The sequence below is a fragment of the Monodelphis domestica genome, chromosome 8, assembly GCF_027887165.1.
Source record: "Monodelphis domestica isolate mMonDom1 chromosome 8, mMonDom1.pri, whole genome shotgun sequence".
NCBI classification, from domain to species: domain Eukaryota; kingdom Metazoa; phylum Chordata; class Mammalia; order Didelphimorphia; family Didelphidae; genus Monodelphis; species Monodelphis domestica.
The window spans coordinates 150,432,962-150,458,682 of NC_077234.1; the positions used below are offsets into that span (position 1 = coordinate 150,432,962).

Genomic DNA, 25,721 nt, shown 5'->3' on the forward strand with positions numbered 1-25,721 from the left:
ATAACATTTTTTCCATTGTATTGATGAGTTGGTTACTAATTGTGTTTCCCTCATTCACCCACTTCCCTAATTTGCCATTCACTCTCTCTCCTTTCAGGTTTTCTGTGTTTACAACTAGTTTGCTTCCAAGCACAGCCTCTCTGAATTCACCCTCATTTTTGTCTATCCCTCCCATCTCTTATTCCACTTTTCTTCCTAATTCCTTTTATGTTAAGGTAGGTTCCTCATCATTTAAGATAATTTACTCCCATGTATCTTTCTTTTTCTGTTTTCCTTGTTTGTTCTTTTCCAGTCCTTTAATTTTTTTTATATCCTATTTAGCTTACTCCCTTCTTTTCTATGAACCTTCCTGGAGTGCATGTGTGTGACTGAGTGTGTGAGTGTGCCAGGCCCCTGCTAGGTTCCCTGGGCATCTCACTGCCCACCCCCACTGCCGTACCAGTTCCCTGAGACCTTTCTCCACTTTCTCTCTGTTTCTTCTTTAAATTTTTTTTAATATTATTCCATGTCATCTTTATTTTAATCTCCATGGATCTCTAAAACTGGTGCAGCTGGAATCAGCAGCCTCCGACCCCACCTCCTCCCCCCCCCCCAAATCCGAGGAATATGGCGAAAGTGGAGCAGGTTCAGAGCCTAGAGCCGCAGCATGAGCTCAAATTCAAAGGTCCCTTCACAGATGTTGTCACCACCAACCTAAAGCTTGGCAACCCTTCTGACCAAAATGTGTGTTTCAAAGTGAAGACTACTGCACCCCACCGGTACTGTGTAAGACCCAATAGTGGAATTATTAATGTGGGAACATCAATCAATGTGTCTGTGATGCTACAGTCTTTCGATTATGATCCTAATGAGAAAAGTAAACACAAGTTTATGGTTCAATCTATGTTTGCTCCAACGGTCACCTCAGATATGGAAGCACTATGGAAGGAGGCAAAGCCAGACGATCTTATGGATTCTATGAACCTTCCTTCTTACTGTCATAATAGTGATATATTTTTAAGCATATTAACTACTTTAGGTATCTTGAGTACCTAAAGTACTACAGGTGACTCAAATATCATTTATATCTTAATTATCAACTTCTTATATATGAGTGTACTCAATTCACCCTAAATGAAACCCTCAAGTTCTTACTTTTCTGTTTACCTTTTATTTTTCACTTGACTCTCAAATTTAGTCATTGAATTTTCTTTTCAGCTGTTCTTTGGTTGGTTGTTTATTTTTGTATTTTGGTCAGGAATATCTGGAAATCCATTATTTCATTAAATGTCACTTTTTTCCTCCTGGAGAGTTTTGCTTCATTTTCCTGTATATGTGATTCTTGGTTGTAGGCTGAGATCCTTTGCCTTTTGAAATATCATCTTCCATGCTTTCCAGTACTTAAATGTAGAAGTGGTCATGTCATATATTCCTCACTATTGCTCCTTTATAGTTGAATTGTTTCCTTCTGGCTGCTTGCCGAATAAATTCCTTCATCTGGAAGTTTTTGAATTTTGCTCTAATAATTCTGGGATATTTTATTTCTTGGGAGGTGATAAGTGAATTCCTTCAATTTCTACTTTACCCTCTTGCTTGAGGATATCAGGATTTTCCCTGATAATTTATTGTAATGTAATGTCCAGGATATTTTTTGATCATACCTTTTAGATATTCAAATTATCCATACATTGTTTCTTTGGGGTAAATTTTCCAGCTCAGCCCCCCTCCCCCCAGTTAAATATTTCAGAATTTCTACTATTTTTTATTGTTTTCTGATGTCTTATGGAGTCGCTAACTTCCATTAAAATTTACAAATGGACGTTAGTGAAACTGTTTCACTGTGGTCCATTCTAGTCTTTGTGGACTGTTTTTTTTTCTTTTTTCAGTGTTTTTGCCTCCCTTTTAATTTGGCTCATTCTAGTTTTCAAGTTGTTGAATCTTTCTATCATCTTTATGTTTTGATTTTTTAAACTTCTATTCAAGTTTTTCCAAAAAGTCTTTTGTGGCCTAACATCCTTTGTCAGGCTCCTTTGAGTCTTCTTACATTTCCTTTTTTGCCACTGATGTCTGAGTTGATATTTTGTTCTTCCCTGTTACCTAAGTAATTTTCTAAGGTTAGTTTTTTTTTTTACTTTGTTTTTTACTTATTATTGCCCCTCCTGCTATTATCTTATCTCTCTGCCAAGATTCTGCTCTCCTTGTGGAGTGCAAGAAGTGCTGCTCAAACTTACAGTGTAGCCTTCTCTGGTGTTTTAGAAAAGTCAAGTTGTCTTTTGGCACCAAAATGTGCACTTCCAGTGGGTAGACTGGATGCCTTTTGGTGGAGAGGTTTGCACTGGTTATTTTCATCTGAACTCTGCCTTCCTGATTTTGATTCCTTATTGTTTCTTTTGTTGGATTTTAATGGTTAGAATTGGTAGTCACCAAAAATTGTAATTAATCCTTAAGTCACAAGACTGTTAATAGCTAGATTTATTAATAAAGAAAATAAGAGAGAAATGTAGAAAAGGAGGTAAAGAATTTCCTAGCCTAACAATTCAGAGCCTAACAACTCAGTGTCTGTCTCTGAATCTCAGCCTTAGAAAATAATCCCCCCCCCCAGCTTCCTTCTGGTCTCATCTTACTTACTACGCCCACTAGCTCTCTTACATCACTACCCAGAAATAAATCACAATTCCTCAATTAGCCCATAACCACCCATGGCAGGAAGTGACTGTGGGATCAATTTCCTGGTTGCTGATTGACCCAAATTCAAAACAAATGGAAGGGAAGTCTAAATCTCTGATTGATCAAATAAAAATACAAATTTGTTTCTCACAAGTTCTAACTGATCTGCCTTCTTGCTACCTCAGATCACAAGGAAAGACATAGATCTTTTGTTGAGCTGTTCCCCATCTCTGTTGGTTTCATTGACTCCAGCTGTTTGGTAGTGGTTTGGGCTACTCCTCTCTGCTCTTCTGTTACCTCAAACTATGTAGAAACACTTAAGAACTTGGTTGTTCCCATCTATGCATTTTCATTAACTCATGCCACAAGTAAGAAGATAGGGCTATCTTTGAGCATGTCCTACACTCTGCTGCTTCCTTTCCTCAGCAAGTAGTGCTACTTACAAATCTGCCATTTTGGTATGTTGGACTACTTGGAAGGCCTTCCTTTTCTGCCAGTTTTGTTGCCTCAGGTCATTCAGCATCTGCCATTGCTGTCCCTTGCTCTATCTTTCTTGCTCTATCATTTTTCCAGTTGTATTGCCTCAGGACAAACAAAAGCCTGCTCTGTACTCTAATCTTTCCTTATCTTAGGTCTCTATAGGCCTACTCTTGTGCTGCCCTTCTTCTGGCATTTCATTGCTTCAGGTTTCTTTGTAGAGAGTATAGTTGCATGTGAATACTATACAATCTCCCCATGATGGGAACTCTATAAGATTTCCTCCTTGCATTACTTACTGGGCTGCTGTACTTGCTTACTCCAGTGAGACATCTTCCTTCAGCTATCCTTTATTTTGAGGTGCTTAACTTTTTATAATTTTATATGTTTAGTGGGTGTGAGCAAATTGAGTGTTCTTTATTTTGCCATCTCAGTTTCCAGTATGCATCTCTCCATAATTAGTTTTAAATTTTATTTGTTGAAATAGATTATTGTACATCAGTAGGATAACAATAAGTAAGTAATCTTGCTGTGGGCAGCAGTAGGAAGAGTGAGAAAAGTAAAGAAAACAGCAGAATATGTCATTCAATAAAATTGTTGAATACCATAAGATCTCTGCTTTGCTTTTCCCACTTCATTTTTTAGATTTTTTTTTCAAATCTCTTTCTTTTGCAGCTCTTCTTAGCTTTCTTCCTATATTGCTAGAGGCAAATTAGTTAATATAAATTTTCTATAACAATTACTGGAAGGAATCTTCTAACCTACATTAGTTTTAGTAGCTGCATGATTAAAATATATTCATCTCCTCATCTCCCATCCCTTAATTCCCAGAAATTGATTAATTATTTTTGATTATTGGGTACAAAGAAAGAGAAAAAAATATTTTGAGCTGAAAGGATACCTACAAATTTTCCAAGCCAACCTCTCTTTTCTTTGTCTCCCATTATGTTACCATGATTAAGAGGTTGAAGGGAGATAACAGTAAAAATGTGCTGGATTTTGACTCAGACAAACTTTGTTTAAAACTCTGTTCTGCCATCCCCTAGCACAATCTAAAGAAAGTCTTAATCTCTGTCTTCAATTTATGATTTATAAAATGAGAGCTTTATAATAAATGTCCTTAAATGTGACTTTTAGGCTTAATCCCATGCTTTATGATGGATTATTTAAAACATTTGCAAATAAAGTTAATTTTATATAAAATGTTCCTATGATATTTATAGAGTACCTTGTAATATACTAGATATCGTACTGAAATTGGAAGACATAGCTTCAAATATTGCATTTTATATTTCCTCCCTCTATGACCAAGGCAAGTTATTAAATATCTCTCAGTCATTGTGTCCTTGACATCAAACCATCACTGTATCAGTTACTGCATCAGTGAGGCTGAAATAAGCAAAGGAAGAAAATATGCTTTATTATTAAGATTATGAGGAAACATATCTCAAAGCATGATCTGCACTCTCAAGGACAAGGAGATAAAGTTAACTTAGAAAAAATAAAATTGTATTGAAGTAAAAAAAATTATTTTTGGCAGATTGGAAAATGAGATTATTATGGCAAACCTTCCTGAATTAGGCAGGCCTTATTGTCACTAGGATCAAATAAATCAACAAAATAAATGAGCAGTACAATTTTAAGAAATGAACAATGTATGGGAATTTATTTTTTTATATAATTCATTAATTCCTCTATAATAGGGAGAATTACTCTGTATTCATGTGTCTGGGTTCTGAGTCAGAGATATCATGAAGTCTACTTTTTTTTGTTTGTTTATTTATTTGTTTATTTAGTTTTCTTTATCTTTGGTAATACTAAGGAATATCTTCCTTTTAAAGAGAACTTGGTTAAGAAATGAAGGAAATAAAATTTCTTTTCTATTTTATTTGGCATGTCCACTTACGGGGAGGGGTAGATATGAATAGGTTGATGAACTACTTCTTAATTAGCTCTCCCCAATTAAAGATATCATGGGATAGTCAAAAGAGGGGCTGAATAATGAGTTCCTAAAATTTTATTTATTAAGCTATGTGACCTACCTTTTAACATCCTTGTTCTCAAGAGTGTTATGCAGATCTATCTCACTTTATCAGTTATGATGCTGGCCTAATAAATAAAGCATATATCAATAAATATATTCTTACCTAAAAAGCAATATCTTGGAATAATTGTAATCATAGCAAATTCTTTGTTACATTACTCAAGCTCTTGGTGACTTTGAGAATGAATTATGTAGTAGGCAGAGCTAAAAGTACTTGACAAAGAAGTGCTTATCCAATTCACTACAGAGATCAATATTATTGAAAGAATCAAATGCTTAATTAAGAAGTCTATTGGGATGATGTTAATAAAGCTGGCATATATTAGTCTGAATTGGCACTATTGTAAACACTGCTGAAAATGAAATTTTCTCATTATTATGTCCTAAAAACTTGGACAGAACATTTAGAATATATTGGAAGTTGCAAAGTCAGGTCTTACGTAAAAGGATGCTTTAAAGAATACAAATTTTTTCTCCCCTTTGAGAACATACAGATGATTTTCCTATATTTCATTATCCTAGTGGAAGATAACATTAAAGGAAGCACATTATATTTAAAAATCAAACCACAAATGAGCATTTAACTAACATATAAATTTGCCTTTGAATATGATATATAGGATTGCCAAGTCAGAGTGACTTCATTTACACTATTAATACTGTACCTTAAATTTGAGAATTTCATAAATGGGGGAAGTTTTTAGGAGGTAGATTTAAGTCAGTTGAAAAAATATGTATTTTAAAGAATTATAAAATCCATAGATATAATGGATATTTTAAAGAGTTGTTATGCATAGGTAAGGATGTTCTATTAAACTGGAAATATTAATCCTATTCTGTAATATGATTTATTCCCAAACTTTCTTAAATTTTGTCTATATAAATATTTTTTCAAGAAAGTATCCTTCTTATAAATCAGTTGGGAATAGGAATAGGAAATGGTGTGCTACCATGTTAGCTTAAGTAGACAGAGAGACTGAAATAGATTGAAGAAAAAAATTATCTAGAATGATAACTATTATCTTTTTGCCTATCAATATAGATAAGTTAATAGAGACCACATTAGATCTATCTTTACATTTAGTTGAGTAGGAAATAGTTATCACAAGGGCTGCTGCTCATATTCCTCAATCAATTGTCTTATGGAGGAAGTTCATCTAGTCAGTGGAGCAGAAAGTCATGCAGAATGGAATGTACTGTTTCATTTATCCTAAAGTGTAAAAATGCTAAAAACCATGAGGAAAAGTCTTAATTGTGATTATAGTATTTGACTCCTTTCTCTATTTTTTCATTTTGTCAACTTTTTGCTCTTAAATTTAATATGTTCAAGGATGTTTTTGGGAAAGAAACTTCTAAAAGTGGGGTATTATAAGAGTAAAATATGAAAACTAGAAAGTCAGAAATACAAAGTACCAAAGTGATTTTTTCGGTCAGTAGCATTGGTTTACCCTAACATACTAACATGATGTAACATGTTTTTCTTTGCTACAATTGTTGTAGTTAATGTTATAATTATATTATTAAAAGGCTCATCCTTTTAGTATTTTGTTATATTTTTAAAAGTTTTAGGTTCCTGTCCAATGATCTGATAATTGTGGACATACAACAGAAGAGTACATTTCTCACTTACATAGTGTTTTCAGGAAATTTGTGGTGAATGATCTATTGAATATCATTGACCAGAGGAAATTGCCAAATAGAGTGAGAACAATAAAGAGAAAAAAGCACAAAGAGATGGAGGAGGCTGTTCTGAATACTGGTCTCCATTTCTGAATATTCCCAAACAGATGAGTTTATGGATTTTCCCAATAATAATAATGTCTTAATAATCTGTATTATTTTGGGGTCATTTGAACAACATATAGGACTAGACATCATTATTTTAGGTCCTCAGAAACTCAATTTTTTCCAGAACAAGAATCATTCTTAAGAAATTAATAAATTTCTGCTCTCCAGAAGAATAACAACCAAAAAAAAAGGTAAAAATCTACTGGACTAATAACAAAGAAGAATATGTAATTGCTAACCAGTTCAAACAGTGAAATCTACTCCACTGCAATACATTTCTTGGAAATAGGATTACCAGTTCTTTCAATAGTACTTAACTCCAACTCTCACTCCTTCCTGCATAGATTCATGTGAGAGAAATTTTTCCAGTATATGATGGGAACCCAGTAGAATGTTGGACCACAAATTAGCTTAGCAAATAGAGAAATGAAGGAAAAGGGACAGGATGTATGTTATTATGACTGTATGATACTTCAAAAAACTCTAGGGGAAAAACCTATAGCTTGGGCTAAATCTGCCTTTTGAGGAGTTCATTTGGGACAGAAGTAAAGATTTGGGAATCAGTAGTTACCCACCATGGAAGAAGACTGAGACAATTTGATATAGAGCTTAGAAAAAAAATATTGCCAACGGGGAAGGGGATAGGAAGAGATCAACAGGGAAACTAAAGAGATGATTTAAAATAATAATAAAAACTAATATCATAATGCAAGAAAAAATATGAGAAAATTTCCCAGAACTTATTAAAGCTAAAACCAATGTGCCATTTGAAGAAATCCATTGAATACTTTCAGATAGAGAAAAAAATTATATTCTTGCAAAATCCAAGTGGATAAATTTAGCAACTCAACTGACAATTAACAAATTCTTCAAATGACTAGAAGAACTTGAAATATCAAGAAAATTCAATTTGATTCACTCGAGACAATTCTGAAATGACTAGATAATGAAGGAAGGATGAAAAATGTGTTTCCAAAAGGAATAGAGATCAAAAACGTAAAAAGAAATTGTAAGCTTCCACTTACAGGAAAAGAAGATGGAGGTTGTATTGAAAATAGGTTCAGAACATTATCTGACCTAAAGAAATCATTGATGTTTCTAATATCCCAGAAAAAACAAGCCACATAAACAACTAACAACTGCCTAAAATGAGAATGATTTTTAAATATTAAAAATTTGATAAGATAGTTAAAGTTGGCCTTAGGTATTAAAAAGGGATGAATTGAAAAGGAGCATGTAGGATGACTAGTGATATTGGCTTGTTTATATGGTTTCATCTAGAAAAATTTGGTTTGCTTACTTATCCATTTTTTACATTTTGAACATTTATTTCTTCTTTGTCTAACACTACGTTTATAATATCAAGTATAATATATACAAATATAATAGCAAAATAGAAAAATATACTAATTAACTAAATATATGTTTAAAACTTAAGGATATAATGAGTAAAGTAACTGGAAATAACCATAAATTAAGATATAATCAAAATTAAAAGTAAAATAAAAGGAAACAATATAGAAAGGATAAACTAAAAACTGATTTTTTGGAGAGACTGTTAATGTTAATGAATCACTAGCCAATTTGTTTTAAAAGTAGATGGCATGAGTTAAAAATAGCAAATGAACCAAGGTAGAATCACAATAAACCAAGAGGAAATAAAAAGAATAAATTAAATTAAATAAATAAAAAGAACCCACTATATTTGGAAAACTGAAAACACATATGCAACAAAGGACTATCAATATTGTATAAAGTACCCATATATATGAAAAAATCTAAATAAGTTCTTAAATGGCCCAATATCATGGAAATGAAAATACCTCCCAGAGAAGGAAATGAGAGTAATAGTGGCAAAAAAACAAAGAAACCAAAAAACAATAGTATTGTAAAAATTAAAAGATATCAATAAAAATATATTGTGGACATCATTCATAATATCTGGAATTGTTTATCTATATGGTCTAAACAATTCATTTATTGAAAGTGGAATTAAAGTATGATCTTGTAATAAGTTCCCTATTGTAGCTAAAATGGATTCAATTCTGTTGGAAAGATTATTTTCCATTAGAAAAGTTTGGAAAAAAGATTCTTATTTTTATTAATTTATTTTTTATCCACAATTAAAATTGAAATGCTAAAATTCTAGAGGATGAAAACAGGTCCATTTAACAATTGTATCATAATAGCAATAATGTCATATTTTCATTACTTATTGAAAACAGAATTAGAGTAATTTCCCTTCTGGGATAAACTATTTAGCTTATTCTTTCCACTAGTCATTTGGGAATTGGATTATTCCTACATTAAATGGCATGATAGCAGTATTATCCCTAAAATGGAATTTCAGATAGAGGGGTTAATTCATATCCAACACAATATTTTATTGTCTGAGTTTCACATTTTTTGCAAAGGTCAGAGAAAGAAATGTATGTTCCTGATTAACTATTTGCTAAGCAATTTATGGTAAAGTAGTTAGAATTTACTTCATTTTATTCATCAGAATAATAGTCTTACTAAGAAGAGCTGCAGCTGACATCTATTTTACTATTAATATCGGTATTAATCCATGAAGTATATGCATAGTTAAAAGTCAGTTTATGTATTTAACTGAATTAAAAATTCCCAAAGTAACTTTAGATATAATTTACTAAATGTAATTGAAAAACCTTCACACATTTACAATCTTCAGATTAGTGTTTTGGGATTCAGAATTTAGTGTTGCAACAGAATAGCGAACGCAAAAGGTTTAGAGCTTTGATTCATTAATGTCCTTATTTTAATTTTTGAACATAGCTTTAGTTTGGATTTGTTCTATTTGTACTGAATTCATGGGCTAGTATCTAATTATACCTTTCAGTTTATACTAATTGATATCTCTATCTACATATGTGCTACTTACACTATTTAAAATATGTGCATCTCTTCTCTTTAAACAAGAAGTGTGATGTCTAAAATGGATATTAGTTTTTAAGGCATAGTATCTAATGTTTTCAGTTCTTAATTCTGCTAGTGACTGGCTGTGTGATACTGGGCAATTTGCTTATGTTGTACATTGCACAAAGTAAAGTTGTTGAAGCCATAAATTTTAATGACAATATGTCTTGATCAACTTTACTTTGTGCAATGCACAACCTAGATATATTCTCTTTCTGTCTCTGTATCTCTCTACACACAAACATTGAAAATACACATATATTTAAATAACAGGATTTCTAACTGGAATGCTAAATATAATTTGAATATTTCAAAATTAACCAATGAATTTTTTGAAAAGACATAAGCCATGTTTTAACATGAAGTATAGTTGGATTTCCTTTTGTCAAGTTGCTCTATATTTTCCCACTTTTCTTTATTTTAGAATCAGAATATGCTTTCAGCGTTAGATTATCAGATTCATATTTATTAAATTACATGAGGAATTGAAAGAGCATACTGAAATTATATATATATATGTAAAATAATTGTTTATTTAAATAAAGGAAGAAGGGAAGGGAATTGGGATGATTTATCTTAAAACTATAAATAACCTCTTCTCCCCCCAGGTTGCAGCTGGGTAGCTCAGTGGATTGAGAGCCAGGCCTAGAAATGGGAGGTCCTAGGTTCAAAATTGATCTCAGACACTTCCCAACTGTGTGACCCTGGGTAAGTAAAAAACCTACCCCCCCAAACAAGTTGATAACCTACACTATTTAACAATTTACTACCTAATATTCTAATTTCTACAACTACATAAATTAACCCCCCTTAGTTAATATATAAAAGTGGTAAGGAATTTAAGGTAGCAAGAACAGGGCTCAAAGGAAAGGTCTCACTGACAGATACTTAGATGTGTTACGAAACTCTGTTGGAAATCACTCTGACACAAGATACACACAGCAACACAGGAACCAGCCATTGGAAAAGGGATACAGTCACAAGAGAGGGAGACTAGTCCAACTCACGATGTCCCCCCAAGGAGCCAGACACACTGTCACCTTATCTTCAAATGTCATCAGTCAAAAGTCAAGCACTTACAACCACAGAATTATGGAACCTTGCTCTTCTGCCTTGCAGGATCTCCTGCTCCAGCTTTCCTTTATAATAAGATATAGATCTGTGCTTAAGTATACATATTCGAATTAATTTAAAATATTTCCAGTCCTTTCACATTTCAAGAAATCATGTCAAGGTACACTAAAGTGGGTTTGAATTTTCATCCAAACTCAGCTTGGGGCAACATTAGTAATACTTCTTAAATAAATCTAAGAACAGTTTGTCCTTTTCTAATGCACAGGATGTTTGTTACTGTCCAAGATTCAGCAGGTCAAAGTTTAAAGCAATGACCAACAAACATATTTGAAACTACATGGAAAGTTAATGGCCTTTTTTATGAAATTGCAATGAAGTATGACAGTTAATGCTAAATGCATTTTTGTATAATATGTGGGAGATCTGTCTTCTTGAGATTGGACTAAGAGCATCATCTCATTTGGTACAGGTTTCTACTAGGCAACAGATGCCAGATGTTAATGACTTTGGATTCTCCTGATCTCCTTTGGCTTTGTACCAAGTATAGAATTTTTTGCACCTCATTGCATTATATATTAACCCATTTAGATTGATTCAAAGGAATAATTTCTTAATTTGACAAAAAAACCTTATCAAGTATAATTTTAGGTATTTCCTGATAAACATTTTCACATGTTATAAATATGCCATTAAATGATTTTTAAAATATAAGAGTTATAAATTAAATGATTAATGAAATCTGTTTTAAAAAGGAAGTGTAATGATGGAGAACACAAAGCTAGAAACTCCATAAAAATCAATATAGCATTTAATGAATGTAAAATTTGGAGATAGAATGTGCCTAGCCATACACAAATAATAGAAACTTTTTTTTACTATTTTCTTCTGTCTTTAAAGTGTCATAGGTTTTGTTTGAAAATAATGATAGTGTAACATTTATTAAATTTAAAATAATAAAGTAGAAACCTTAATTATTCTCCTACAAATTTTAATTGATATATGTAAATTTGCTTGTTTTCATTGGTCAGAAAAATGAAGAGAAAGGAAAACTTTTGAGCTCTAACCATAACCTGTACAAATGCACAATATTCAACTGCTTTATCATAGTGTCTCAATAATCTACACAAATAAAAATCAAGAATGAGCAGTAGTCTACATTATATTCAGTTAGATTTAAATCAATATTCCCAGCAAATTTAGTGGAAATTAAATATATTTTGGCATCTGAAATCTCACTTGGAATCAATACTCTGTAAATTTATTTAATATTTTGTCATAGATTGTCATAGATTTTTGTGCTAAGGATGGTTGAATCCCGTCAGGAATTTAAACATTGAAGCTTGCTTTCTTGGAGGTTAGGTATGGTGTTTTGAACTATTTCAGGATGAATAGGCTCTATGTTTCAAGCAGATGCTCTCAAGAAGTAAGGTGGTTGAATTTTTCTCTATAGAATCTCATTATTAGATTTGCTACCGCTATAATATTTTATCTCCAGAAGAAACCAAGCATGATTATTATGGCTCTTTACTTCTCTGAATTACAACCTTTCAAAGATTTATACAAGGAGAAGGAACTGTCAGCCGCCTTTGTGTAACGGAATGAGTATGAGTATTTCTGTCCATTTTTCTTTCTCTTTCTCTCTTTATACATATATTTATGTATGTACATGTATGTATGTGTATGCAGGCTGTTCTAAAACAATGAAAAGTTATTTAGAATTGTTTCCTTTTAATTTTATTTTTAACCTGTCATTTTAAAATGATGATCAAAACACAATTTGCTATGTTCACAGACACTTATCACACTGTCTTTAGGTGACTGAAACTTTGCTTAAATTCAACATAAACTTCCCAAAGCAAATGTCATAGAGGAAGTCATATAGCATCAATGAGCCTTCCCATTTATCAAATGGAACTTCAATGGTACAGAATGAAAATAAAATGACAGAACCTTTATGTTAGATATACGTAAAAGAACAATAAGTTGTAGATTGAAAAAAATACAATGATTATTGATGGCATTAAAACAGTCCATCTGAAGAACTCATACCATAAAATTCTCATTCATTGTTAAGATAATACAGGTCACCAGTAATCCAAGAAGAAATGGAAGAGAAGAAAATATCCTCAGTCAGAGAAAAACTTAATGAGGAGACAGCAGAAGTTTGAGCAGCTAAATACTTCTCTTCTTGTTTGAGAATTAAATAATATATGGGAAAAACTGCCAACACAATGGCAGAATAGGCAGGAATATTATAGCAATTAATAGTCCCCTATTCTTTCATATGCAGTTCTAATATAATTATAGGCATCTTTTTTTTCTAAGAATACTTTTTAATTCTTTCACTCTTATTTTATTCACTTTGTCTTCCTGTGTTGACACATGATCTAAATGATAATATATGTTTATTGTTATTACATATTTTCCATGTTGACACAACTTTGAACTTAATATTCTTACTCTCAACTTTAAAAAATTCAGTAATTTGTCAAAGAAAGGAAAAACTATCATTAAAATATATTTACTTATTTTTAGAATTTTCTCATTAATATTCCAACCATACCAAATCAAGTTGATTTTAGAAAGTGAAATACCTTGAATTGAAAAAAATGTAGAATTATTCTTCTATCATCTGGAAAAAATTATAATGTAAAAATTCTAAAATTTTTGCACATTTATGGGAAATTCATGATAGAGTATGGAGATATTTTTCCAAATAGTGTTTTATGTTATTTCAACATTTTCAGATTAATAATGTTAATGAAAAAAGAGGAATGGAGAAAAACAATGAGGAGATGGAAGTAGGAGTGCATATTGTTTGAAAGGAGAGATATAGCACAAAGAAAATATTTTGAGATAGTTGAAAGAACATTTGATCAAAACCTAGGTTATGAGGTTCTGTTGGCTATTTTAATATGATGAAAATTTTACAACTATCATAGTATTTTTGAATAAAATTTTTTCTTAAAATGCAGCAATAAATCAAGGATGACCATTCCCACACAGTTAATTTATATACACTAGAAATAGCAATAAGACAAGAGAAAAAAGTAAAAGCACAAATTCTGGAAAAGGAAACAAAATACTATAAGTTATATGATGACTTACTTAGGAAAATCATATAATTATAAAAATAGTTAGGATAATTAACACTTTTTATGTAAAATAGCAGGATACATAATTATATTTTCTATGTAATAAATGCCATCAAAATAACTATGAACTGTATTTTCTCAGTGGCTAAGAATTTTTAAAGTTTATAAAAATTCAATTACAATACATTTTTAACAGAATAAAGAATGACAAATAACTGGTGACTTAATATATGTTGTATGACTCCTTTGTATTGGAATTTCTATCTCTATCTTTACAGTTTTGCCCACAATCTACACTTAGCTTAAATAAATATAAAATAAAATAAAATAAATAAAAATAAAAGCTTAAGCTTTTATTTTATTCAATAGAAGCTCAAGGAGACTAATCATATCACTTCAGTACTACTCCCATCACATAAGAAAAAAATCTTGTTCCTCAAGGATGTTGTAATGGGGAAGAGTTGAAATGATTGTCTTTCCTTTGTCTTTTCTCTAAATCACATATTATGTTTGTAATTAATGTCTTTTCAAAAGTGTACATCCAAACAAAATAAAATTATAATATCAAAATGATGTTAATTTAAAATTTTCTGACTTCAAAAGAATACATGCCTATGTAGCTCAAAATTTTGTTCTCTTATGATGTTAATCACTATAAATAATCCTGTCCACCCTTACTTCGAGTCTTTGACTACTGAGGAATCCCTGGCACAATTTATTGACTACTGTTAACCTAAATAATAAATTGATTGTGCTCAAATCTTTACTGCCCTAGGTTACCCTTATTTCCATTTTTACTAAACTTTAAGTTCCTTGTCCATTTAATTTTTTTTGGATATAATGTATGTCTTTACAAAGTGGGGCAATGCACAGATATAAAATTTTTAAAAATCAATGAAGTAGTAAGTTTTAGGAAAGCAATAAGATTCGATTTTTTTTCAACGAATTAAGAGGACTCATTTTCCAAATCAGTACCTCTTTCGTCAGCTTGTAGATAACAATATTTATATGAAAAAAAAACTAAAAATATCTCATATTTCAGGTGAATTATAGTTTCCTAATTTGTTGTTCTTCCTGTGAAGATGAGTTTAACTCTCCTCTGCCCATTTTTAGATTTAATCATCAGAAGCATATGCACCCCACTTACACTTGAGTGCCGGAGGTCTGTGACCCATGTGTACAATAGTGGATGATGAATCAGAATCTACAGGCTGCCCAGGCAGTCCTAAGCAAAACTTTAGCTGTAATTTGTACACATCAAAGTGTAGGAAGTCACAGAAAATGACAAAAAGAAATGGTCTTTAAAAATGTCAAGAATTTCCCATGAAGAGGAATTTTGCCTTCAACTTGATCTTGAAGGAGCTCCAGCTTAAGACTTCATACTGCACTTGAACTTTTCCTTTAGAACTACTATGTGTGGTGAGTGAAAAAGGCTAACTTCTTTTCTGGATTTTCTGAAGGAACTACCCTATTGAGAGAGCCTTTGTGCATCACCAGGTCCTTGGCTCAAGTATGAGGCCCCTTAGGCTAAGGATTAATTAGCCCTGGCTAATTACTTAGGGAGCAAAATACTTAGTGTTTAGGTTAGATGTCTTACCCTATCCCCTCTCTGATTATCTTACTTTTACTCTTTCTATATTTAAAAATAAGTTGCTCAAAAAAATTGGAATTTATTAAAATTGATTAAAATTTTTTGAAAAGATATAACCCATGTTTTAACATGAAGTATAGTTGGAATTTTTGGAATTGATTAAAATTCCTGGTGACTCTACTCTTAAATAATCCAGTCTAACATTTTATATCAACCCTTTACATTCTGGACCTTACATTCTCATAGCTACTTTGTTAATAGAATTTGATTCATGTAACTTGAATTAGTTCTCAACCCATGAATAAATTAATGGAAAATCAAATTGATTAGATTTTGTCATAATTATGCAAAATTGTTATCACTGGAAGACCTAAGCAACATCACCTATAGAATCTTTGCAAATGACCTGGAACTTGGACATGGGGAAGGAAAGGCTTCCAGGTACCTACCTTGATCCATGCACAATTCTTTGAAAGATGCACAGGAAGTTAAATATTAATTCCTGAAGGAAGTGCTTAGGTGAACTCTGAAATAAGGGATGCTTCAAAAGAAACCTCTAGGGGACAGCTGGGTAGCTCAGTGGATTGAGAGCTAGGCCTAGAGACAGGAGGTCCTAGGTTCAAATCTGGCCTCAGACATTTCCCAGTTGTGTGACCCTGGACAAGTCACTTGACCCCCATTGCCTAGCCCTTACCACTCTTCAGCTTTGGAGCCAATATACAGTATTGACTCCAATATGGAAGGTAAGGGTTTAAAAAAAGAAAAAGAAAAGAAACCTCTAAAGATACTGCTATATTGAGTTTATTTACTTACCTATAATATTTTTGTTATATGTATGTTATGTTATAATGATATAACATATGTTGTGTTAATCTTTAGTGTTATAATATTGAGGGACTCACACTTCTTAGATGGAGAAATGAAAGTTGAAGGCAGTGAAGAAATGGTTATGAAAATGGCTTCCCTCACTACTCCCTCCCAGAGTTCCTGAATTACTTGAAGGAGACAAAATGGAGATCTCCCCTTGGAGAAGTATTGTTCCTTGGTGGCCATGCCAGTCCTCAAGGGATGTGGAGAAGTCTTCTCTACAAGGATATACACTGCTTTGGGGAGCTCACAAGCCTCCTCCTCCTGTCTTCTTGAAAGCTAGCAACTAGATGGAGTCTGCCAATGGGCTTTCTCTGCAGATGTAAATAAACAATATTGAATTCATTATATGATTTATTTCATTTAATTGTTGAATGGGGTAAAGGGGAATAGATTAGGGATTGTAGGTCACCCTAAAACATTTTCTAAATAATCTAATTACTGAAGTAAACGGTTTTCTCATAGGCAGGGGAGAGAAAGAGAAAAGGGGAGAGTACTGTTCATCAATTTGAATCCAGTATCTCAAAAGATCATGGAGTGAAACTTTTCAGAGAAATAAAGTTTTCTTGACAGGAACTATCAATGTTTTAAACAGGGACCCTTGATGTTAAGATTTCTATAAGTGTCAGAAATCTCCACAGGTGTCTTGAAAATGGCCCAGAGAAACAGCTCCTCCCTTCTGTGTCTCTGAACTCTAGACCACCTCCTCTGGAGAATTACCCACAAGTCTTTGTTCAGTTTCCAAATGTCATTCCTACATTCAAATTTCCCCCAAAGTTTTTTTTTTTGTTCTACTCCCCATTATCACAGTGTATTACTTTATTAGTGTATTGTATATTCTATAGTCTGCTCATTATTCTACTTGTGCTGATGCTACTATTGGAACTGAGGTCCTTGAATTGCATGTTTTCCAGTTGGCACTGTCAATCAGACTTTTGGGGAGAGATAACAAGTACTTTCTTTTCATTTCCATGTTTTTCATATTACCTGCTAAAAGCCAATCTCCCCTTATCTATACTCTCATTTGTTTATGATATCATAATGGGGCAAGAATAGAAATACAATGTCCAATCTCTTTTGTAAAAATGTTCCCATAAGGATTGCCCTGTTCTAATTATTAAAAGTTCTTTATAAAAGCAATCAGAATTTTGAACTTCATATTAACCTTGGTAACCATTGCATATTGTTTCTTTGTGTGTGTGTGTTTTTTTAATAAACTCTTATTAGTTTTCTCTTTCTGAGTTTTATATCTTAAATAATGAGAAAGGCTCAAACATAGAATTTTTCTTTTAACATGATAAAGACACCATAAATTATGGGGGAAATTATAGATTATATGAATAAAATAGTTAAAATGTTCATATATTTAGAAACAGGAAATCCATCAATAGATATTTTCCCATAAAACATGATCAAATACAGTAGGAGTGTAAATACTAAGGGAGGTGAAAAACCATTTGCTTTCTAGCTCTATAGAGGTAAAAGAATTTGTTTACATAACAGTGGATATACTATCATATGTGGCTAATAATTTAGTTTTGCTAAAAATTGGAGTTTTTATTATTTGTTACAGGGAGTAGGTTTCTGAGAAAAGGATAAGAAAGGGTATTCAGGTGTAAATGTAAATAAAAACCATGAATCTCAAAATAAAACCAAAGAGAAATGAATAAGTGGTTGGACTTGAAGACTTTTAAGATCCCTAAACTAAAATTGAAAATATATAAGTTCAGCTTTCTAATATAATGGAAAATTAAGATTTTTATTTTTTTTTCTATTTTACTATTTTCTAAATTAGCATATTTTTGCTTAAAACACATACACACACACCAGAAAATTAATTTGTAAATCAGGTTCCAAATCTATTATTGGTGTTGTGAGGAAAGTCAAGTTGAAGGAAATAAAAGAGGTTTAATAGGAAAGATGACATTGAAAATTGGTCAGACTGAAAGGGGGAATATCTCAAAAAGACAGATAGAGTGTAAGGATAATATTAGAAAATAAGTATTATTTTTAGTTTAGGGATGAGAACAAGTTTCTTTTCTGGCTCAGAACAAGTTGGAGAAACAATACAGAGGACTCATCTCACCAAGGAGAAAGCACTGAACAAGCCTCAAAGGAACTCAAATGGGAAACAGTAGCAAGCTGTAGGGGAATGAATATAGCCTGCTCAATCCAGCATTAGCATGGTAGGTACAGAAACCAATAAAAGACAGGAGGAGTAGGTAGAGGAATTTAGCCTGGCATAGTCCACAAGGGAACAGAAAACAGGCAATGGTAGAAGCTCTTGACCAAACAAAGTCCATCCTTGGTGGTTATGGGCAGAACTCAATTATAGCCCACTGAACTGAATATATACAAATTCCCAAAAAGCAGGCCAATCAGGCCATGTCTGCAGAGTGCTCAATCTGAGACCAAGACAGCTAAGCCAATTTCAAGCATAGGACAGTATTCTCTCCATTATAGGACAAGAGCTAAGGTATAAATAAAATCAAAGAGTAAAATAACCCCAAAGTGAACAAAAGAATTAGAAAAAGCCTGATGCTGGAAAAATATTTCATCAAGGGACTGACTAATATAAAAACTCAGAATAGGAAAATGATACAAAAGTGAAAAACCATGATGCCTCAAAGCAAATGTGAAAGAATGCCAAGCCCAAGATGAATCTAGAATAGTTTTGGAAAAGGAAAGAAAAACATAAAAATAAACTTTAAAGAAAAAAATAGAAGTGGAAATGATAGGGGGCGCATATAGGAAAAAAAACTTACCAAAGAAAATAGTTTTTTTTAAAGGAAATGCACTGTAAAACAAAGTATTCTTATAACTAATTTTGTCAAAGGTAAAGAAACCTACTATGTTTTAAAGTACACTTTAGAAAGTCTTCTCAAAACTCAAAAATAACATCTTAAGGAAGGAAGTACGAAGCCTGAAAGAAGAAAATCAGTTCCTAATAATTAAAACTGGACAAATGGAACCTAATGACTTCATAAGATAGGGAAACAAAAAAATTCAAAAGAATGAAAAATTGAGAAAATTAGAAATTTCGCTGAGAAAACAGCTGAACTGGAAAAAATATATAGGAAAGATAGTCTAAGAATCATTGAATTACTTAAAGTCATAATTTTATTGTTTTTTTTTAAGACAAAGTTTTATTTGTGACAGTGATGAGAAAACTTTTAGAGACTGCGTACCCAAACTACAACCCTCACATTGCATGTGAGCCACCACTTTACCCCAGAAAGGTGAAGGAGAAAGCACCACTTTGCAGAGGGATGGGTGATATGAAAAACGTCCTCAGGAACATGTGAAGAGGGGGAAGGAATTTCCATATCTCTCCATTCCCCTCCAGCCCTACCATCTATGAGCCACCCACCTTACCCTCGGTGTGCTCCAAAAAGGGAGAGATGTCATCAGGCAGAGAGGATAAGGGGAAGGGAGCCTACTCCAGCATGGGCACCAAAGGGTTACCAACACTGTCCTGGCCTTTTCTTTTGACTCCTATTTGAGATTCTGATTCCTGAATCAGAAGTACTAGATTCCCAGCAGTTTGAGAATCAACATTTAGTAAATATTAAATAGCTGAAGTTAACATTTAAAATGATGAACATTTTAATTTGTTAAAGAGAAACCTTTGACTAATAAGTGGAAGGATTTTACTTTTTTATTTTTATTGTCATAAAAAACAAACTTCCATGTTGGTTATTGTAAGTACAAAGTCGTACCTAACCAAAAACGCAGAATAAAACCTTAAATTCACTGATATGAAAGACTACTCAAACAGTTCTTTCTCTGGAACTGGATAGCATGCCTTGTCATGACGCTTTCAGTATTGTCCAAGACCATTGCATTGCTGAGAATAGACAAGTTTTCACAGATAATTATCGTGCAATATAGTTATTATTGTGTTGAATGTCCTCCCACTTAGCAGAAGCATTTCCCACTAAACATTATCACAAAAATCTTGTTATAAACATTAGGAATGGTCCTCTATTTATTCTAATTGATCCAAAGCAGTTATCAAAACTGAAACTAAGTGTAATTTCACAATTTTAATGTCAGGGTTCAATTTAACCTACAGACCAAAACTCAAAGTCAACTTCCAATCAAAGCCTCAAGGAAATAATCAAACTAATTTGTCTTGCTATTGGCATCTTTCACCTGTACCAAATGATCTTTTCCTACTTCTCATAGGATAAGGGTGGGGAGAGATGGGAGAGCTGAACAGCTTGCTTTTCCCACAGGCACACACAGCAACACACACACACACACACACACACACACACACGTATATGCTTACTCCAAAAAAAATAAGAGAGAAAGAAACACAAAACACTTCAACTGATAGCTAGCCTTCGAGTTAAAGGGCTTGTAAGAATGGCCACATATACTCCATAAGAAGCCCATGGATGGTGTGGAACCTAGGAGTGTCACATGATCTTTAATTTAAAGGCATATACCCAGAAGTCATTCTTTAATGGGAATTTGTCCAGAAGAATCCAAAATTGCCCATGGGTCTGTATCAGACCTGTGATCAAAAAGCTAAGAAGAACTCTGGGCAAACAGGTTTTTTGAATTCAGTACTCAACTGAATTACCTAGTTATTTGAATGGAAATGCAATGGGTTCTTGAAGGCATTACATCCAAAGGGTAACCTCAAGCAGGAAGCCTGGTGGGAGACTTCAAAATCTCCCTGTGATCTGTCAATTTGTAAATAAATCAAAACCTCCAAGATGATTGTAACAATGCTCTTTGATCAAGGCAGGTAGATTGTAATCTCAGAAGTCCCATGAATTATAGTAGAGGGACTTCTAAATGAACTACACAAAGTGAGGAATTTATATGGAAAATAAAGATATAAATCTGGTTCATTGAATTCATGGAAATTTGAATGGTTATGATGTCCTTGAGGTTTTGATTGTCTTCAGATGTCTTTTGGCTTGAATGATTAATAGTTACTCAAGGATTTAGAATTTGAACTAGGATAAAAAATCTGGGGGTTTCTTGCAAAAGAAGATATAACTACATACACTATTGTCACCATATATTTACTAATGATTATAGAAATATCTATTGATTCCACCACTGGTTAAAGTGACTGGAGGAAAATGCTTTCTTTTTTTCAGTGGTTCTAGTGAATCCTCAAAAGATGTAGTTGAATGATTAATGTCAAAAGGCTTTGAAGGCATATGCTTCTAGTGACTAATGTTGTTAACCTTAGAGGGAAATATTCTCAGTTGATCAATTTAACAAAGAAATGTTGTGGTAGTTCTACTTTATTACTGATGTGATGGAGGCTTCAAAGTTTGATATTGCCTGTTCCTTTGAGGTTGAGAAAGTAAGGTGTCTTCAGGTGTTGCCTCTTTCAGAGAAAGCTATACCTCTGCTCCCTCACACACATACATCTCAAGTCTCATTACTGGTAAGGTAGCTAGGAGAGAGAAAGTGTTGCTGCAGTGATATTTTGTTTTGTTAGGAATCATACTATGCAATGATTCAGTAGCAAGTTGAATTGTTTGCTAAAATGGAAGTTGGAAGGAAAGTGAGGCAACACTTTTGGGGCTGATGTGTGTTTTGTGTTCTAGATAATATATTAAAGAACTGGTGAATCTGTAGTGGTACATAGGCAGCATTCTTCCAATTTGATAAGATTTTTGCGAAGAAGACATGGTGGTGACAGGTCAGATAAGTATCCTGTCCACAGATTTCCTACCTCAATGGAATCACTTGAAAACACATTGTCATAAATGATAGCATGTGGAATATAAGTATTGTAAAGACCTCCTCGTTAAATATAATTATTATAAAAGGAATCTGAGATGAAACAACATATTTTTATAGATTTTTTTATATTCTTCACTTTTGATATTCTTTAGGCAAAACACCCCACCCTCCAAAAAATAAAAATCTCCACTTCCTTCATATTACCTCCAGAGTTAAATACAAGATAAGCATCTTACATTTAAGAGTCTGTACAAATTGGTACAATCTTAACTTTCCAGTCTTCCACCCTATAAACTCAGCCACATTTTTATAATCTAGGTTTATTGTCATAAATTCTATTCCTCACAGTTATTTTACACCATATATGCACCTTCTCATTGCATAACCTTCTGTCCTCCGTTCTCACCTATAGTTTTTGGTATCCCTGACCCTACTTCAAAAGTCATCCAGAATTCCATAAAATTCAAGAGGCATTACAAGTACTTTCCCTTGGAGGCTAACATACTTGTACTCTATAAACCATGAGGAAATAATTATTTTATATTTCCTTCCCAAATTTCCATTTTTCTAAACTGTAATTTTGATAACTACTCAGATCCAATGTTTGTTTTGAAAAGTAAATGATATAATGATTCTCTGTTTGCTTCAGTTTACTTATGGGTAAATACTTACCTCCAATTATTGTATGGATCATATATAGTAATAATTGTAAAATGCTTGGCACAGTAACTAGCACATAATAAGTATCATATGTTAGTTATTCTTATTCAAATTTCTTGGTTTAACTGAAACCTTTTTTTAAATGTTGGCTATTACAATTAATTTTTCAATAACTATTCATAGATTTAAAACAATATATACATACATTCACATATACAAGTATATGTATGTATAGCAGTAACTTCACTGGTACAGAAAACCACTGTATTGTGTGATGAAGAAACTGTTTAATAATGCACATTCCTTGCAACTTTGCATCTCAAGTTATAGAGTTGCCTACAGGGATTAAGAAATTAACCGAATTGCTAAGGTACCTTTATTGCATATGATTCAGAGATGGATCAGAATCCAGCTTTTACTTGCAATATTCCTGCTACCTATGCAGTTTTTCTTGACTCTCCTAATTCTTAGGTACAGAAAAAAATGAAATAAAATCCCTCTTCTTTTCTAATATCAGTATTCCAAGTAATTCCAATTAAATAACAGCAATTATCACAATTCTTTTTTAGACATGATAATATCAATTATCTCAATTAATACTTTTATGAAATATGAATATGAAGAATCATTTTAGTTTAGGCATAAGAAGTAAAGTGGCTGGCTTGAGAAAAGAACTGGAGTTTGAAGCAGAGTTGGGAGAGCATGTTACTTTCAGATGTGACAGTTATAACCATTTTTCTATGTCAATTACTCTCTCTCTCTCTCTCTCTGGCAGTTGGGAGTTGGCCTCTGGCAGTTGGCAGAGGCACACTATCAGAGACTCTCTCAGGGATGGATGAGGTAACATCTTTGCTTCTCTCTCTAAGGGAAAGATCTGAAGGAGCTCAGTGTTTTTCTTTCCCAACTTGGGAAACACTATTGAATATTTTGGTTTTATAGATTGTTTCACTCTGAGAAGACCAAAGAAAAACCTAATTTCTGGTTTAGACTCTGAGTCTGTTAAGACTCAGAATCTTAACTTGATTCTTTTTGAGACTCAACCAGCTAGCCTTTGCTATTTTATAATTTGAAGGCAAAGTTAAGATTTATAAGGATAATAGTGATAGTTTTTATTTAGATAGTGTAAATTTGGGTTAGTCAGATCAGGGAAGAATAGTGTCACATGTGAGAACTGGTTCCTTGTGGAACCTGGGAGTTTATTTGGGTGGATTTAGAATCCCTTAGAATTAGAAATCTCTCATTTATCCTTCTATATTTCAATAAATATTTTATGTTTATAATAAGCATCTCTTTAGCATCCTTGCACCAGGACCTGAAGGGAACTTCACATTTGAGCTTCCCTTCATTGCTGAGGATACTTTTGATTACATCTATCAAAAGTGTCCAAACAGTTTTTAAACAGTTTTGAACAGTTTTTCTATCTATATTTTGTGTAGTTCACCATCATTTTTATTTTTATGAGACAGAGTGTGAGAAGGAGAAAGAGAGAGCGAGAGCGAGAGCAAGAGCGAGAGAGAGAGAGAGAGAGAGAGAGAGAGAGAGAGAGAGAGAGAGAGAGAGAGAGAGAGAGAGAGAGAGAGAGAGAGAGAGAATATTTAACAAAGATAGGAAGGTACATAGCATAAACATTAGTGAAATAAATTGTAGTCAAAAGATTGTAAACTAAATCATCAGAAGGGCTATATTGTACCAGTTGGAGCCTATCTCATTGTTTCTTTGGAAACTGCTTATTATTTTCCTTATGGTATTAACATCTTTAGTAGAGGTCACTAATTATGTGTGGCTCCTCATACTTTAAAGATCCTCATAGATACCAACAAATTGATGTCTATTCTAAATTCCCCTTCTTTCCTATAACCTCTCCTAGCACTAGCCACACCCTTTTGTTCCTTTTCTGTCCTCAACCTCTTTATCCATCCCTTTTCAACTTCAATTGAGAATCCTAGGTGTGGACATGAACTTTCCTACCTCAAGATTACACTGAAAGCCCCAAGTATTTCTTACAGATCTTGAAAGCAAGCCTTGCTGACCTTGAGTTTACATTAGTGTTAGCAACCTCCAGAATATATATGATTTACTTCTGTGCTCCTTAGATATTGAGTCTTTCAAGATGGACAACTGAGCAATGAAAAAAAATGAAGTAAAATAAAACTAAATGGAAAGTAATCATATAATATAGGATACTAAGTCCATATCTGGCATCTTGATAGAATGATCTACTACTGTTGTCAGCTCATATGGAGCTTGAGATCCATAGCAGTGGGTTAAGCTGTTCACTCACAGGTTGGGACCTTCAGTTTTTGTTTTTGTTTTTTAAATCCCTTTGTTTTGTTGTAACTCTTCTCATTGCTCCTTGTTACCTTGCCTCTTGATTCTCCCACATCATATGTTACCATGCCAGCTATGGAGCCTGGCCTAGTAAATGCCAATAATAAGTCATGTATATATTCCTCCATTTGTTCTACCTTATAAACAAAGAAGTATAATTGCTAATCAAAGAATTTAGCACGTTTTACCTTCAAAATTTATAGTAGTTCTCAGGCCTGTCTGGAATGTACTTTTTTCTCATTTTTGTATCCCAGAGAGAAGTCTTTATTTCTTTCAAAGTTCAGTGTAGGAAGCCTTTTCTTCCCTTTTCTCTGTTCTGTCTCTTCAAATATAAATGCATTTATTTGTTTAATTTTTGACCCCCTTGGTAAAATATAGGTTCAAGAGGAATTGTTTTCTGCAATTTCATTTTTTCTTCATATCTATAGCATCTGGCATGATGACTTGTTAAGAATAGATTATAAACTTTATAAACTCTTTTTTGAATTAGAAATTA

At 32.8% G+C, this 25,721-nt stretch overlaps 1 protein-coding gene across 1 annotated transcript; it reads left to right on the forward strand.

Moving 5' to 3' along the window:
* Positions 1-590: 590 nt before the first annotated feature.
* On the forward strand, positions 591-1,035 carry LOC100028052 (vesicle-associated membrane protein-associated protein B/C-like). Its single transcript, XM_001378141.4, has one exon. It carries the CDS (start codon positions 607-609, stop codon positions 1,033-1,035), a length of 429 nt encoding a protein of 142 aa, XP_001378178.3. The 5' UTR covers positions 591-606.
* The last annotated feature ends 24,686 nt before the right edge of the window (positions 1,036-25,721 follow it).